General features: G+C 39.3%; 1 protein-coding gene across 3 annotated transcripts in view; it reads right to left on the bottom strand.

The window, feature by feature from the left end:
- The window catches only part of LOC109936459 (neuron navigator 1-like), a 471,148-nt gene that overhangs the window by 157,425 nt on the left and 295,036 nt on the right, over positions 1 to 18,687 (bottom strand). For all 3 annotated transcript variants that reach the window (XM_048612092.1, XM_048612090.1, XM_048612091.1), the window contains one exon: positions 13,060 to 13,198. In XM_048612092.1, coding sequence (XP_048468049.1) covers positions 13,060 to 13,198 — 139 coding nt within the window. The remainder of the gene's footprint in view (positions 1 to 13,059; positions 13,199 to 18,687) is intronic.

The following is an 18,687-nucleotide window of genomic DNA, read 5'->3' on the forward strand; positions in this document are numbered from 1 at the left end:
CTGAGATCTTCACATCCTCAGGTCACGTGCTACATGTCATAGTGATGATATCATGAACACGTCACTTACAGATATACTAACATACTAAATAGGATACGTGACAATTGAATCAGAGATAGTAGGAACTGCAGATGCTGGAGAATCCGAGACAACAAGGTGCAGGGCTGGATGAACACAGCAGGCCAAGCAGCATCATAGGAGCAGAGAGGCTGCGATAGGGTTAGGGTTAGGTGCTTGGCCTGCAGTGTTCATCCAGCCCTGCACCTTGTTGTCTAGGATACGTGACAAAATAGGTTCAGTTTTTCCTTTAACCGTATTTATTCAGATTAGTTTAAACCCATTTCTAATCTGGCATTCAACTCAGATTCAGAGGATACTAGAGTGTATTTTATTTTGGAAAACAATCAAAATTGGAAACATGAGATAGTAGGAACTGCAGATGCTGGAGAATCTGAGATAACAAGGTGTAGAGCTGGACGAACACAGCAGGCCAAGCAGCATCATAGGAGCAGGAAGACTGACATTTCGGGCCTAGACCTTTCTTCAGAAATGGGGGAGGGGAAGGGGGTTCTGAAATAAATAGGGAGAGAGGGGAAGGCGGATAGAAGATGGATAGAGGAGAAGATAGGTGGAGAGGAGACAGACAGGTCAAAGAGGCGGGGATGGAGCCAGTTGAGGTGAGTGTAGGTGGGGAGTTAGGGAGGAGATAGGTCAGTCCAGGGAGGATGGACAGGTCAAGGGGGCGGGATGAGGTTAGTAGGTAGGAGATGGGGGTGGGGCTTGAGGTGGGAGGAAGGACAGGTTAGGGAGGCGGGGACGAGCTGGGCTGGTTTTGGGATGCGGTAGGGGGAGGGGAGATTTTGAAGCTTGTGAAGTCCACATTGATACCATTGGGCTGCAGGGTTCCCAAGCGGAATATGAGTTGCTGTTCCTGCAACCTTCGGGTGGCATCGTTGTGGCACTGCAGGAGGCCCAGGATGGACATGTCGTCTGAGGAATGGGAGGGGGAGTTGAAATGGTTCACGACTGGGAGGTGCAGTTGTTTAGTGCAAACCGAGCGTAGGTGTTCTGCAAAGCGGTCCCCCAGCCTCCGCTGGGTTTCCCCGATGTAGAGGAGGCCACAACGGGAACAGCGGATGCGCTATACCACATTAGCAGATGTGCAGGTGAACATCTGCTTGATGTGGAAAGTCTTCTTGGGGCCTGGGATGGGGGTGAGGGGGGAGGTGTAGGGGCAGGTGTAGCACTTCCTGCGGTTTCAGGGAAAAGTGCCGGGTGTGGTGGGGCTGGAGGGGAGTGTGGAGCAGACAAGGGAGTCACGCAGAGAGTGGTCCCTCCGGAAAGCAGATAAGGGTGGGGAGGGAAAGATGTCTTTGATGATGGCGAAAGTGTCGGAGGATGATGCGTTGGATCCGGAGGTTGGTGGGGTGGTACGTGAGGACGAGGGGGATTCTGTTTTGGTTATTATTGCGGGGAGGGGGTGTGAGGGATGAGTTGCGGGAAATGCGGGAGACACGGTCGAGGGCATTCTCGAGCACTGAGGGGGGGATGTTGCGGTCCTTGAAAAACGAGGACATCTGAGATGCACGGGAGTGGAATGCCTCATCCTGGGAGCAGATGCGGCAGAGACGAAGGAATTGGGAATAGAGGATGGCATTTTTGCAGGAAGGTGGGTGGAAGGAGGTGTATTCTAGTTGGAAAATTGGAAACATTCTTGGTCCAACTTTCACATTGACATGGAATGTTCTCCTTGGCTACAAACAGTTAAGAGGGCTCAAGGAGGTTCTAGCAATTGGAGCATGTTGGAATGGTCGAAGAGAGCAGCAACAACACTCAATGGAAAAAAAAATGAGCCGGCAAGTGAAGGTATTTTTTCATCTCTCCCATAATTACCTCACTGGAAGAACCCTTTGTAAAAAAGGTTTCATATGTCTGCTCATTTTTTGTGCGGTTTCGAGGATGATGAGGTGCAATGATATTCCTTCATGGTGTTTCAAGACATGACGCATTGAAACTATGCATTACATGTTGAAATAGAAAATTTAATCATTTCATAAGTATTTAACATAACCATAAAAGACAATACACACCAGTGAGCATAAAAATGTTTTTCAATTTACTGGATCAATATTATACAAGTGCCCTTTCAAAGTTTGTAAGTTCTGAGGTACAGGCAGTACAAGGCCATCCTCATTACATATAAAAATGTACATCTTCTACAAATGATAAATACAAATCTGTGGTCAGCACTATGGACTTTGTCAGCTAGACGATAGCTTTACACAAATTGCCTCTTGTATACAAGAGATTAATCGTTGTGAAGTTTCCAAGAAGCAATATCTGTCTGGAATCTTCAGTTTTCTAAACTTTAATATTCCGAAAAAGATATTCTGGAATTAACAAAACCTCACCAAAGCCGGTTAAAACAATCATGAATGTCAGGAAGAGGCAGAGAAAAACAAGTCCGTCTTTTTGATTCTCTTCAACTAAAGCAATCTTATCCAGTTGAAAAATGTTCCCTGGGCAGGAGTGGCTTTGGAAGGACAATCAGTTCAATGAATTGTAAAACTAATTTACTCACTACTATTTTTTTTAATGGAAAAGATTTTGCCCTTAAAGAGGTTGTAGTGACAAGTTTTCATGAGCTAACTCATTAAGGATTATGATGACCATGTGGTTTATAATTTTAAATTATGCTTTTTGGAAAAAAAGCTGGCAGATGTTACTGCCATTCGATCAGCAGTGAATGTAACTTAACAAAAAGGGGGTTGTGGCTATTTACTTTGAATTGCAGTATCTAATTACTACGTCTCTCTCCCAAAAGTTAGAATGCCAAACTTCACTGTTATCAACTGTTGAATGCTTTGACCAAAGATTTTAAAAGGAGAAAAAATGGACTCGAATTAATCTACAGTGAACATAGTTGTCATGGATGCTATTTATATTGTCCATCATCATACTGTCCATTTCACCAAGAGTATCAAATGTTCTATCTTGCAAATGTGAATTCAATTGTCTTAAATATTATCCCATCAGCAGATATAAGGATATGCTTAGCTTACAGTGGCACAACCACTGATTGGAACCTCTCTATCATATTTTAAATAGACAGTCTTGCTGTCCAAAAGAAGCTTCGAAATAATTAAGCAGTATAATTTAATTTTGTATTGTGTCATACATCTGAAGATCAAATTACATTAAAACTATATCAGGATACATCGTCCTGATTTTTACTGCCAGCTCAATGAGGCAAAAGATGATGAAGAATGTGCAAACACAATTCTCTACCCCTTTAGGTATGACGGCACTGTGAGGGACAAACACAGAGAAATCTAGGGCGTGTGCAACACAGGTATGGCCATGAAGGCAGATGGGGCTCAAAGACTGCCCAAAGAATTGCTCCCCCGATCTGCTGCTAGGAAGTTGGTGTCACTGGCTAATCCAGCACTTATTGCCCAACTCTAATTGCCCAGAATGCAGTTAAAATTCATCCATATGGCTGAGAGTCTGGAGTGACACATAAGCCAGACCAAGGAAGGACAGGTGATTTCCTTCCCTAAAGTACATTAGTGAACCAGGGTTTTTACACCATTGGTATATGGGTACCATTTGAAATATAGAAAATGGGGTCAGGCTAATGCCATTCAGCCCTCCCACCCCACTCTTAAGCTAGCATTTTTTTTTCATTCCAGACATTTTTTTGGATTCAAAATTCCACCAGCTGCTATGGTGGGATTCAAACCCATGTTCCCAGAACATTAGTTGGGGACTCTAGATTAATGTCCAGTGTCTTTACCACAACACCATTATTGCAAAGTGATTACCATGAGTACCGTGCCTCACCTGGTGAGCCATTACTCCATGTTGAACGCCACCTGGAGAAAGCACTGGGAACGGCAAGGGCACAGAATGCATTCTTGTTGGGGAAATTCAATATTCATCACCAAGAGTGGCTCAGCAGCATCACTGCTGACTGAGTTGGTTGAGTCTGAAGGGATTTGCCTGTTGTATTAGGTCTGCCACAGCTGTTGAGGGAGCTAACAGGTGGGGTAAAGCATAGTTGACATCATCTTCAATCTGCCTGCTACAGATACATTTGTCCATGACTGAATCACTAGGAGTAAACATTGCGCAGTTCTTGTGGAGACAAAATTCTGTCTAATCATTAAGGATACCCTCCTACGTGTTGTGTGGCACTCTCACCAGGCTAAATGGTAAAGACTTTGAACAGACCTAGCAACTCAAGACTGGTAATGCATGAGACACTATGGGCAAATCAACAGCTGAATTGTCTCAAGCACAATCTGCAATCTCATGGTTAGCGTATCCACCACTCTACTATTACCATCAAGCCAGGAGATCAACCCTGGTTCAAAAAAAGAGTGCAGGAGGGCATACCAGGAGCACTGTGAGGGATTAACCTCATGCAATTACAACATGGTTTTATGAAGCGGAAGTCAATTCCCCCTCTGATAACTAAAACCTGAACAACCAGAGAGTCTGGCCTCGTCTCATAATCTGCTAAAAGTGTGAAAAATGGTATAACCTGCCTCTCAGTTATAAAGGAGGGGTTAAATAAAATGAAATCCTTTCATTTATTCTTAATCAACAAGTAACCATTTATTTATCTAACTCTAATAGTGAACAAATTAACAGAACTACTAACAAACCAAACAATTTCTCCTTAACTACTAATTGATCCTGAATAAAACAAAATGCCATTGGTATTCTGTTCCAATAAGTAGAAGTCTCACTCATATAAACCAAATAATAATAAAAAAAAACACACACAATCTCTTGAAAGTACAGTTAGGATATGTCTTCCGGAATGCTCCACGTCCTCTCTACTGATGCTCAGTCGAGAATGCATTTCTCTGTCGAATTCTTATGTCAGGAGCACCTCTCTTTGTTGAATTCTCGTGTTAGGAATGCCTCTCTCCATTGAATTCTTGACTCAAGAATACTAGCTAAGATTGCTGCTGTACTTTAGTTAGATGATGGGTTTCTGAGAGCTTAGATAATTCTATGAGAGTCAGTGATTTTTATCTTTAGAGCTGATGGTTTGTTAACTCTATCAGATGGCAGTTGCTCTCACACCGATTTTTAAATGCCTTCTTCGTTTATACTCTTGATGACTTATTAATTTCTTACAGTAGGACTGGTCCTAGGTTGTCAAAACCATCAGATTTAAATTTAATTGGTCTTTAGTTTCGAAGCACCTAGTTTAAATTAATTGGCTGATTTTCAAACTGGTTGCCTTAATAACAAAACAAACCACTGCCTGGATTGCTAAACACACTGCCTTTTGATACGATGTTTCAATTTCAGGAACTCTCTGTGCACCTGCACTTTTTTTTTAAACCTCCAAGCCTAGAAAAAACATATCATCTTTTAAAAGGACCACACATTCTTCCCCTCTATCATTTTACAGATATCAAATTCTAATGCCCTGCCTTCCAATCCACAAGTACTCTAGCCAACTTTGCAACAATGGGACTGACTGACACGAAGCATGCCAAGTAACATGAGCAGCAGATAATAGAAATGATGAGCCATTTCACACCCAATAGATCAAATCTAAGCTTTGCAGTCATACCATATCCAATCATGAATGGCGTGGAACAATTATATAACTCACTGGAGGAAGAAACTCCACAAATATCCCTAGCCTCAATGACTAGGACCCCAACACATCAGTGCAAAAGATAAGGCCGAAATATTTGCAACAATCTTCAGCCAGAAGTTCTGAGTGGATGATCCATTTTGACCTCCTCCGGAGGTCCCAAGCATCACAGTCTGACATCAAGATGTCAGTCTTCAGCCAATTCAATTCACTCAAAGATGAAGGCACTGGATAATATAAAGGCTATGGCTTTGATGACATTCCAACAACAATACTGATGTAGTCCTGAACTTGCCATGTCCTAGCCAAGCTGTTCCGGTACAGCTACAATACAACACTGAATTTACCTGGCCATGTGGAAAATTTCTCAGCTATGTCCTGTGTACGAAAAGCAGGACAAATCAAAGCCAGCCAATTACCACATCATCAAACCTACTCTTGATCAGAAAGTGATGGAAAGTGGCATCAATAGTGCTATCAAACAGCACTTCCAATGCAATAATCTGCTCACTGACACCCAGCTTGAATTCTGCCAGGGCCATTCAATTCCTGACCTCATTGTAGTCTTGGTTCAAACATGTACAAAACAGCTCAATTCTAGAGGTGAGGTGAGAGTGAAGGTCCTTGACATCAAAACCACATTAGACCATGTGTGGCATCAATGATCACAAGCAAAACTGGAGTCACCGTGAATCAAGAGAAAGTTTTTTTACTGGTTGAAATCATACCAGGCACAAAGGAAGATGGTTTTTGTTGTTGGAGGTCAGTCATCTCAGCTCTGCAGACGTTCCTCAGCAAATTATCCTAACCAATCTGTTCTGAATGTTATGACACGCTCCAGAGAAGGTGAGACTTGAACCCAGGCCTCCTGGCTCAAGAGTAGAGACACCTCAACAAGAGCTCTTAGTGTTTCAGGATAATGTCCCAGGCCCAAATCTTCTTCAGCTGCTTCAACAATAAACAACCCTCCATCATAATATCAGAAATGGGGATGTTTCATGATTTTTACAGTGTTCAATACTAATTGCAACTCCGCAGATAACTGAAGTAGACTATGTTCAAATGCAGCAAGACCTGGACAATATCCAGGTTTGGGCTGATATGTAGCACAAATATTACTTGGTACCTAAGCGCTAAGCAAAGACCTTCCCTGACAAGAGAACCTAACCACTGCCACTTGATATTCAATGTCATTACCATCGCTGAATCCTGACCCAAAAGAATTAACACCCTGGGAGATTACCATTGGCCAGAAACTGATGTAGCCATGTAAATGCAGTAGCTTCCAGAGAAGGTCAGAAAATAAGAACCTTGCAGCAAGCAATTCACTTCTCAACTCCTCAAAGCCTTTCCACCAACAATAAGTTACAAGACAGGAGTGTGATGGATTACTCCCTATTTGCCTTAATGAGTACAGCTCCAACAACACTCAGGCAGCTGATACCACCCAGGACAAAGCAGCCCATAAACAAACATTCATAAAGTAACATTCACTACCTCCACCATCGACAATCAGGAGCAGTGTGTACCATCTACAAGATGCACTGCAGAAATTCATCAAGGCACCTTATACAGCATCTTCCAAACCCACTACCACTACTATCTGAAAGGATAAGGGCTAAAGACACATGTAAACACTGTCACCTCCAGGCCACCCACCATCCTGACTTGGAAATGTAATGCCAATAATTCAATGTTGTTGGATCAAAATTATGGAACTCTGTAACTAACTGCATTGTGGGTCTATCTATACCAGCCGTTCAAAAGCTCATCACCACTAACATCTCAAGGACAATTAAGGATTGGCGATAAATGCCAGTCCAGCATTAAAATCCCATGAATTAATTTTAAAAATGACGTTCAAAAGTAGTATCCTCAGATAACTCCCCGTGCCATGTCTTGAACTCTCTGGGACATTCTCTTTTCTTAGCACTGCAATTAATTATCTAGACTTTGGTGCATTGGGGATAATTTCAAAGTTTGCACTCAATATAAAACCTGGAAACCTGTGAGGAAGATTGTGTAAAACTTTAATGCATAATGACAAGTTGGTGGAATGGACAGGTAGATGAGAGATGAAGCTCAAAGTGGAGAGTATGAAGTGATACATTGTTACAGAAAGAACACATAGATACATTATAAAGAGTTCCACTCTAAAAATGGGTGTGCAGGAGGATATAATTTGGATGCGTGTGTGTGCATGAGGCATTAGATGCATCAGCAAATTTTGAACAAGCAGTTATTAATGCATTTGGTACCCTCATCTTTATGAATGGGGGAACAAGGAAGTTATACTCAACTTCTGTATGACTCCAGTCGGTCCTCAGCTAGAGTATTGTCTACAGTTCTGGACATCACAAGTAAGGAAGGATGTGAATGGATTGGAAAGAGCACATTAGAGGTTTATCAATGTGAAGTTTTTTTTAAAAAACGTTAGAGGATATATTGGAGGAGGTAGGATGTTTTCCTCGAAGAGGAGAAGGAGATGATGATACTGGATACAAGTTTTCAAAATCATGATTATTCTGGACAGAGACAGGAAGAAACTGTTCCCACTCATTAACAGATCAAAAATGAGAAGGCACAATTATGATTCATTTGCATAAGAAGCCAATGCAATGTGAAATAAAATGTTTTTACACAGTGAGTAAATATGGTTTGGAACGCACAGCCTGGATGCGTGGTGGAGGTCAAGTTTAACTGAGTGATTCAAGTGTCTGTTAGTTGGATTATTTGAATAGCAGTGTGTGGTGTTACTGGGAAACAGCAAGGGTATGGTACTTAGTCATAATGCTTACTTGCCATGTAGGTGAAGACAGAATGGGCTGAATGGCCCATTGAATGCAACAGTAGGGAGATTTGGTCCTTTGAGCCTGTTCTGCAAAGCAATAAGATCAAGGTTGATCTGGCCATCATTTCAAATCCACTTTTCTATGTTTTCCACAAATCTTGATTCCACTTCTTCAAAAAATCCAATTCTGTTTTGAATAAATTCAATGACCCAGTTTCCGAAGCTTTCTGCCCAACAGAATTCCACACAACAATGACTGGAGAAGAAAATTCTCTATTTCCATTTGTCTAGCCTCCCCTACAAGATCTCCCCAGTGTCTGTTGTGTAAAGATATAAGCATCTAAAAGAATTAACACTGAGATGTGCTTTAAGCACCACCCACTATGAAAAATGTCTTATAGACAGCTAGGATCAAGGGAGTACAATCTACCACTAGGCTCTCAGCCTTAGATTCTGTAATGGTATCTATGATAAAGATGTGACTTGTACGTAGCTGCTATCCTGCAGTAAATCAAATTTTGTTTAAACAAGAATCTCTTCTTGTTGAACTATCAAGAGGTTTCCTTCCATTACCAAACATGCCTTGTAGATTCCTATCAGAGAAAGGATGTGGCAGTAAATTGAATAGATAGCTCATACAACATGATTAGCAGTGGCAAGGATTCAACTACAATGGAATCCACCTTTCATATTTGCTCATTCTTGCATTTCAGAAAAAATCACCTCTCATTCTTTTAAACACCATTGGATATAGGCCCTATCTGCTCATCCTTTCTCCATAAGAAAAGTACTTCATTTTATATTAGTCAAGTGAACTTTCTCTGAACTTCTAACAAAACTATTACCTTTTTCAGAAAAATGAAAACAAAAAAACTGTACATGATATTCCATATACAGTGTCACTAAGGCCCAATACAACAGCAATAAAATTCCAACTTATTTTTCATTTCTCTTGCAATAAATTTCAATATTCCATTTTCCTTCCCAATCGCTTTCTATACCGAGACTAACATTGTGAGATTGACCGGGCCACTCAGCCTCCCTCTGTGCCAAAATGTTCTTTAATCGCTTTCCATTAGGGTGGTACAGTGGTTCAGTGGTTAGCATTGCCACCTGACAGTACAGGGATCTGTGTTCAATTCCACAGCATGAACATAATTCTGCCTATGATAAAAGAACCCTTGTTTATGTGATGTTTTCCCATCTCCTCTGGATTAGCCAAGGGAAATGCAGGATTACAGGGATAGGGTAGGGGAGTGGATCGGAGTGGGATGCTCTTCGGACGGTTGGTGTAGAATCGATGGACTGAATGGCCTGCTCCTACACTGTCAGGATTCTATGACTTAAACAGAGGACTAACTGCTGTATTACTGGAATCAAGCTGGTGAGGTCAATGGATAAAGTGTACTTATTGTAACCTACGAGTTTGTTCATAAGAACATAAGAACTAGGAGCAGGAGTAGGCCATCTTGGCCCTCAAGCCTGCCCCGCCATTTAATAAGATCATGGCTGATCTTTTTGAGACTCAGCTCCACTTACCCGCCCACTCACCATAACCCTTAATTCCTTTACTGTTCAAAAATTTATCTAGTCTTGCCTTAAAAACATTCAGCGAGGTAGCTTCAACTGCTTCACTGGGCAGGGAATTCCACAGATTCACAACCCTTTGGGTGAAGAAGTTCCTCCTGACCTCAGTCCTACATCTGCTTCCCTTTATTTTGAGGCATTGCCCTCTAGTCCTAGTTTCACCTGCTAGTGGAAACAACCTCCCTGCCTCCACCTTATCTATTCCCTTCATAATCTTATATGTTTCTATAAGATCTCCCCTCATTCTTCTGAATTCCAATGAGTATAATCCCAGTTCATAAGCCTGCAAACCCTTCTATTACTGAAGTTGCATATTTATAATATCTTTCATTACAACCAGACAGCTTAAAGCACTTCGCAGACATTGAAGTACTCCTGTCACTATGTAGGAAATGTGGCAACCATATTTCATACAGCACAGTTCCACAAACAGCATTGTGATATTGACTAAACAAAACGGTTTCTGATGTTGATGGAGACGCAATACTGTCCAGGACATTAGATACAAGTCTCTTACTCTCCCAGTATGGAGTATTTTACATCTACCCAAAAGAACAGATGGGGCATCTGTTTAATGTCTCATCTGAAAGATGGCACCTCTGACAGTGCAGAATTTCTCCGGTACTGACTGCAGTGTCAGCTTTGTCACCAATCATACCATTCTCCAACAGAAGAGATGGAGACCAAGCCTGGGCACAGATACATGTTCAATATTGTTCGAAACAAGATGGAAAATCTGTTTCCTTTCTTTCTCTCTCCGTCATAGAGGAGTTAGTAAAACACCTCGACACATGGTGGTGTATGATAATGGCAGACTTGTGACTCATCTGTTGTCAGCTGTGGCTAAACTCCAGTGCCAAGCTACTTAATTAAATAACCAATGCAGCACTACTTTAGAACAAGTTGTGTTAGCAGCATCTATTAGTGCTGCATGCCTGCACGCATTCAGTTTCCTTGCCTTTCTTTGCTACAATCTATACAAATAACCTCATTCAAGGCACTTCGAATCAAGGTTTGAATCAAAGCACTTTATTGTAATCGGCCTTACAGTCAAAAATGAACAGCTGACTACCAAAAAAGCAGTGAAAATCTTTAACCCAATGACTGCTCCAACTGATCCAGAATTAAATAATTTTGTAACGTACATAAATCCTACACTTCTGTTTTCAATTATCTGCAAATAGTTAAATTGCTTATAAAATAGCATGCATCTGATCTATTCTACATTAGCACAAGCACTTGCAGAGTTAGTTGGAGCACGACATTTCAAACCTTGACAAAAGTAAACTGCAAGCTCTTATTTGTAAACACACCATATTTAGAATCAAGATTTCATTTCAGTTAATTAAACATTTTAAAACACAGTTCTACACTGACATATGACAATTAGGGGTTCCCATTTTGTTTCAAGTTACATGGATGCATCCTACAAATGATTTAAATGCTTCATAAATTAGAATCCGGTATTATAAACAGACCACAACATCAGATGTTTAAACTTGTGGTGCACTTTCAGAACTTTCAGGCATCTGTTCCTTACAATGCAGTCTCTATCTAACTCATGCCCTTAAACTCGTTATTGCAAGAAAGTTACTGAATGCAATTTAGCTATTTGATACTTTATTGAATTAAAACCTGAAAAGCTTGAAATTTAACTTGTACAACTGACAGATACACTCGCTCTCAAAAATTTCTGTACCTGTGCAGTGTCTTACAACAATAAAGTCACTACACATTTCAGAAACCTCATTACTGCTTTCACTTTATAGTTATATCTTTTGTCTTATCATATAAACATTATACTAAAACTATGCAACTTCCCAACTCTTATACCAGCATACTACTGTTTATCTCACAGTTACTGTCCATGGCTCCCTGCAGTTTATCACTTAAAAAAAACAAAAAGGAAAATAAAAGTGTAGTTTGTCTCGGTGTTTGGTTAAAAATATTCTTCAGTGGCGTTGTACACAACCAGAAAAAATAGCAACCGAACATAAGCAGAAATTTTGCTTCAAGATTAATGTCCAAACTCACCATTGAAAAACTAGCAACAGAGAACCAGCTTCTTTTTAACAGACTTACTCCTTCTATTGGGATTTACGGCTTGCCACATTCACCATCTGCGATATAGGTAGTGGATGTCAGTTTCAGAGACAATCTTCTTTCAATCTCAAAGTGGAACACCATAATTTATATATATATACACACACACACATCTGTGTGTTAAAGAAAGTACCACGCATACATGCTGCATCTGGCAAATGTCTTTACAGTAAATTCCTGATTACAGATGAGCAGTTACAAGCAAATAGAATCATTGCTATATATGTCTTTCAAAAGTTAACATTAACACAGCTGCACTACTGTACAAATCTCTCTGCTTTCTGTTATAATACACTAGATTATACATGTTTACTTGGCTGTTTTCCACATTACACATTATGAAGTGCCTGTGCAAAAACTATATAGCTTCAACCCCTTTAATTCCCATTTGCATGCAACATCAATCATGCCCCTTTGCCACTGTCCTGTTGTGTGCCAAAAACAAAGTGTTATAACACACTCCTTGGCTTGCACCCAAATAGTATGTTCAACAAAAGAGGATTGTGTAAAACAACACAGTCATATAATACTTGGCAAAAATCCTCAAAATATAAAAAGGAGAGAGGGCTTGGTAAAAAGCTTGAGAAATGCACAGTTCTTTCTTTCTTTCATGATTGATACAGAGAACGATGTCACAGCCAAAAAACATGAGATGAAAAAACGGGAGATGGAAAAACATCGCATAAATAAGGGTTTTTTTACATAGGCAGAACTATGTTCGTATTACTGTAGTTAATGCAAGCTGTTGGATAATACAATCAAAAATAAGCGGCATTTGACTCTGTGAAAAAGGTAAGGACAAGAACAGCAGCAACAGTTACATCCTTGGACATAATAGTTCTCCAATAACTGAAATAATTATAGTCTGGGGCAACAATCTAGATTAAACTGAATTGTCCAGAGATGGATGCTTTTGAAGAAAGTCTTGAATAGGTTATTAAAATATTCTGCTTACCGCTATCCCAGAATTTCTTCTGGAAGCAACTGGTGTAGTTGGATAAGAGTTGAGGGATGAGCTTGCATTTAAATCTTCAGAACTAAGGTTGTCAGAGGTGTCACTGAGGCCACTGCTTACGGAACTACTTTCATCCCAACTGCAATAAACAATAAGAATAAAGTTTTAAAAAAAGATATAATAAAAAGAAAAACTCATTACACTGATCAGCAATAACACTAGCCTGTAAAATGAATAATAAAGCCCCTTGCTGTTAGGTTTCTACAAAATATTTGATCATGTGATTAAACTGTCAACATTTTATATGCATTGCTGCAAAGATAAAAATAAGCACAGGTGGAACACCCTTTTTGGTCCATCCAGCTCACCTTTCCACAAAATTCCAATCCTTCCAGTTGGACTGGATAATTCACACTCAACCTGACCCAGTTACAGTAACTGATCAATGGAGTTCAACATCTTCAATAAACTAATTCAAGTAAATAATCACTGTGAAAAATCAATGTTCTCATTCACTACTTAAATATCTTATTCAATGCCATGTCCACTATTCCTGAAGAAAATATAACAATTCACTACCTTTATTTACACAACTTAATCTACGCAGCAAATTAGGAGTTAGATGCAAATGAAAAAGACAACCATAAGATTTAAAATTTATGTTTAAAGAAACTGATCAATATTGCTTGAGGTCCAACTTTGGACTCAACTTCCCCTTCCTGATTTTATTTCTGGTTTTTGATATTACATTTATGTTAAATTATTTCTCACATTAAATTTACTGAGTTCAAACTTGATATTTGACTTTTCCATTTATTTTTGCATAAATGCTGAAGAAAACCACAGCATGTTCCTCTGTCTACTATTTTAATGAAGGATAAAATAAATGGGAACCAAAAGAACTGTGGATGCTGTAAATCAGAAACAAAAGCAGAAATTGCTGGAAAAGCTTGGCATGTCTGGCTGCACCTGTGGAGAGAAATCAGAGTTAACATTTTGGGTTGAGTGACTCTTCCTCAGAACTCAAATCAATGCTCCCATTCATGACCTAACTTTCTTATCCATTGCTACGTCCATTAGTTCTGAAGAAAATAAAACAATTCATTACCTTTCTCTCCACAGATGCTGCTCAGCTTTTCCAGCAATTTCTGCTTTTGTTTCTGATAAAGTAAATGGATTGAGTACAAAACAAACTTCTGTCATCTACTGATGTCAGTACAAACTTGTTCTATGACCAAAACCACCTCTTCCCCCAATTCAACAAGCTTGGAAATAAGAGATGTCGATGAAGCTGCTGAGTTTATCATCAAGTGTTTTTTTCCTTTATTTTAGATTTCATTAAAGATTTAGCAGAATTTTTCAGACAGATGTTTTCAGTAAAATAGCAGGGAGGAGACCTTGATACCAGTACATTACGTGCTCACCCAGTAAGATTAACTACAATAGCTTCTACAATTAGATGGATGAATCGGAACATTATAGGGTGATAATGTTATTTTGCTGCACTGCAAACAAAATATAACAGACAATCACCTGAAGACCCACAGACTGACAGACAACCAGGTCTATATTGTATGATCAGCATTATTTCAACATACACAGTTTAAAATAAAATGACACCTCTGGAATTATTGGGCTTAAATAACAGAGGATTATCTGAAGCATCATCAGCCAAGTTGATATAGCATGTTGACAGCTTTTCACTGTAGTGCAACTTGGTGCACTTATGGCTTGGGTAAGATTGTCAGTCAAGAAAGGGGGGTCATTCATTCGAAGATGACTGAATTGTATATTTGCAAATCTTCTCAGACATAGCTGAGGAGGATCATAGGTGAATAGGCGAAGCATAGCTGCCAATTAAGCTTGTTTGTACCTGCCAGAGTTGGGAGGGATGAGGAATTAAAATAATATTTCCAAATAGAAAGTGGATAACTGATAACTATAAAGTGCTGCCTGGAAATGATGATAGCACAGAGAAAGTGATCATGGTCCAGAAGTGGATAGCACTAGCAACAGGGAAGAATGGCCATGACAGGAACAATCTATGTCTATTCATGCTAAGGCTAAACTATATTTACATTAATATGCATACTGTGAAAAAAAATTGTAGAAGGACAGTAGATAATAAATTTAACAACTGAAATCAGCATTAGAGCTTAAAATATTACAGAATTTAATGGCAATATACAGGATAAAATAAGTATACTGAAGCAAACTTTTCTGCCTGTAATTCCAATATTTTGTAGGCAAAGAATGCCCTACAAGAATAAAGCATCAATTTTAAGTTCTTCATAACCCTTAATAATTCAAGCATTGGAATTACATGTTTACTAATATCTTGAATTACTTTTCAAATGAAATCATAGATTGTGTTACTTTGTGTTTGTCGCTTGCAGTTGGAAACCATTAGATTTCATGTCAATTGATATCTTACCTTTAGTCAAACTTACAAAGTGAACTTCTATGTAGGACGGAAGTATTTTATAATCAAAAGTAGTCTATGTCAATCATTCCTTTTTTGGGGTAAATCTTCTACATTTTGATTTGAACTTATTGCTCAATGTCCAATGTGATTTTCAAATGTACATGTCCAAATGGGCCATATTTACATATGCCAAATATGCCCACCATATTTGCCAATTGAACTTAAAAAGTTATGGTTTGTTTTTGTTGCTTTTCCTTCATGTTGAATTGAAAGGGATAGTTTTTTTGACTGCATTTCTGGTGATTAATCTCACCTACTGAAAGTGCATTTCAGGAACATGTGTACGTTAGTTTCAAAATTTGTAATGTAACTACAGGAGAAGAATCCCATTACATATTGAATGTGAACAGCAAGTTAAAATTTCCAAAAACTATTCAATTTTCTAGGCCTCTAGTCAACCAACAAGATAATGGAATCTTACTCAAAATAAGTTTTGCTTAATTTGTGCTTATTTCATCCCAATGTTTGTTAATCAAATTCAATATGCTTTGACATTTCTATTGAAATAAAAGTAATTGAGAATGCTTGTGTGATTTAACAAATCAGTGAAGTGTCGGTTGACTTTTAAAAAGCTTCCATACAGACATGCAAGAAACAAACATTTATAACAATGCCAGTTACCTCTCTCACACAGCATACTTTAATAGATTTTCAGATATACAACAAAAGAAGAGATTCTATTGATAGTTTTATGAACATTTTAAATAAGATCGAATGAAGTTGTAAAATAAATGGCTAGTCACTGGAGGCTACATAACAATATCCCAGATTCTGCTGCTAAAGGGAGTTTACTAGCTTTCACTGTTAATAATAAATTGATCATCAACTTCTGGGGAAGATATGAATTGCAAATTATTATTTACCAATTTTATGAATTTATCAATTCTTAAATCTTATTGAATCAGGACTTCCACTGTTCCTCCAGCAGTTCACCACAATCCCTACTGGGGCAAAACTTTATCAAACTGAAAAAGGGACAGAAAGGGGAACACTGCAAGATGTTTTGCTCTACAAAGATTTGATGATTTACTCTAGAAGAGGCCAATTGCCTCATTGATAGAATGTTATTACAGTAAGGGGCTATTTGAATTGTGTGCTGTTAAATGTTCAATTAAGTGAATTAAGCCCATTATGGCATCACTTTACATTAGGAATAACATGTTATTCTTATTGTACACTGGTTTAGGAAGTGTTTAGTTCCGAATTGAAAACAGTTTCCTGTCATTAATTTTGAGAATTTGTGGCAAGGTTCTAAATTAGAACCATATATTGGAAGTTCCTTTAGATTTCAATTCAAAAACAAATCATTACATACAAAAGAAAAAAAAAGTATCACGAAAATAGTTTTCAAGCATAATTTTACTGGAAAACTTAATCAGTTAAAAATATTTAATTTGTGTAGTAAGTGGCACACCATGCTGTTTACTGCCACACCCTGTGAGGTGGAAACAGACAGAATACAGGCAATTAAGGGAAGCAGACAAGTCCAAATGTTAAAACGAATAGATGGTGATAGAGTCACAGAGTCATAGAGATGTACAGCATGGAAACAGACTCTATGGTCCAACTTGTCCATGCCGACCAGATATCCTAGATAAACCTAATCCCATTTTCCAGCATTTGGCCCGTATCCCTCTAAACCCTTCCTATTCATATACCCATCCAGATGCCTTTTAAATGTTGTAATTGTACCAGCCTCTACCACTTTCTCTGGCAGCTCATTCCATACACACAGCACCCTTTGTGAGAAAAAGTTTCCCCTTAGGTCCCTTTTAAATCTCTTTCCTCTCACCTTACACCTATGTCCTCCAGTTTTGGACTCCCCCACCACAGGGAAAAGACCTTGTCTATTTACCCTATCCATGCCCCTCATGATTTTATAAACTTCTATAAAGGTCACCCCTCAGCTTCCGATGCTCCAGGTAAAATAGCCCCAGCCTGTTCAACCTCTCCCTGTAGCTCAAACCCTCCAACACTGGCAACAGCTTTGTAAATCTCTTCTGAACCCTTTCAAGTTTCACAATATCCTTCCTATAGCAGGGAGACCAGAACTGCACATAATACTCCAAAAGTGGACTAACCAGTATCCTTTACAGCCACAACATGACCTCCCAACTCCTACACTCAAGGCAAGCACACCAAATGCCTTCTTCACTATCTTACCTACCTGCAACTCCATTTTCAAGGAACTATGAACCTGCACTCCAAGGTCTCTTTGTTCAGCAAAACAACCAGGACCTTACCATTAAGTGTATAAGTCCTGCCTTGATTTGCCTTTCCAAAATGCAGCACTTCACATTTACCTAATTAAATTCCATCTGCCACTCCTCGGCCCATCTGATCACGATTCCGTTGTACTCTGAGGTACCTTCTTCGCTGTCCGCTATGCCTCCAATTTTTGTGTCATCTGCAAACTTATTAACCATACATCCTATGCTCACATCTAAATCATTTACATAAATGACAAAAAGATAAGAAATTTGGATGGGGAATTGTGGGAAAATGGTTGAATGGATTGTATTCAATGGCATGGACTGACTGAGCCAGATTTCCTATGTAATACTACATATGCATTCCTATGGCACGATTGAATTTATCATCATTCTGTTCATCATATTACTACAGAGTGTTGTTAATTGAACAATTTGACATTTGTGTAAAATAATGTTTGATACACACTGACGTGAAAGCAGGGGCCTACGTTTTCTTACCAAGGAACTTCGTCGGAGTCAAGAACTTTTGCAAACTTGCATTTTGTTTCATAGGGGTTGCCAATAGACAAACTTTTCCATTGGGAAAGGGAGGATGGTATTGTGAGTCCCATTTGCCCAGGAATTAGATGCTAGGAGGCCACAGGTGGACGATTGGATGGCCTGCCTTGCTTCTCAGTTTCATCAAGCCAGTCGCCTTAGAAGATACAAGAACTTCCAACCCTCAGTCCTCACACCATCCCTGTGACACCTTCATGTCAAGTCATGCACTATACCCAGACTCTCTCCAGCCCCTCATTCCCGCATTCCACTATCTTACCAACTCCGGCCTCCTATATAAGCTATTCCCTGTCAAACCACCAATTCAACCCCGACAGCAACTCTAACTGTATCCAATAAAAACCAAAAGAACTGCGGATGCTGTAAATCAGG

This window comes from Rhincodon typus, chromosome 25 (assembly GCF_021869965.1).
Source record: "Rhincodon typus isolate 14 chromosome 25, sRhiTyp1.1, whole genome shotgun sequence".
Lineage (NCBI taxonomy): Eukaryota > Metazoa > Chordata > Chondrichthyes > Orectolobiformes > Rhincodontidae > Rhincodon > Rhincodon typus.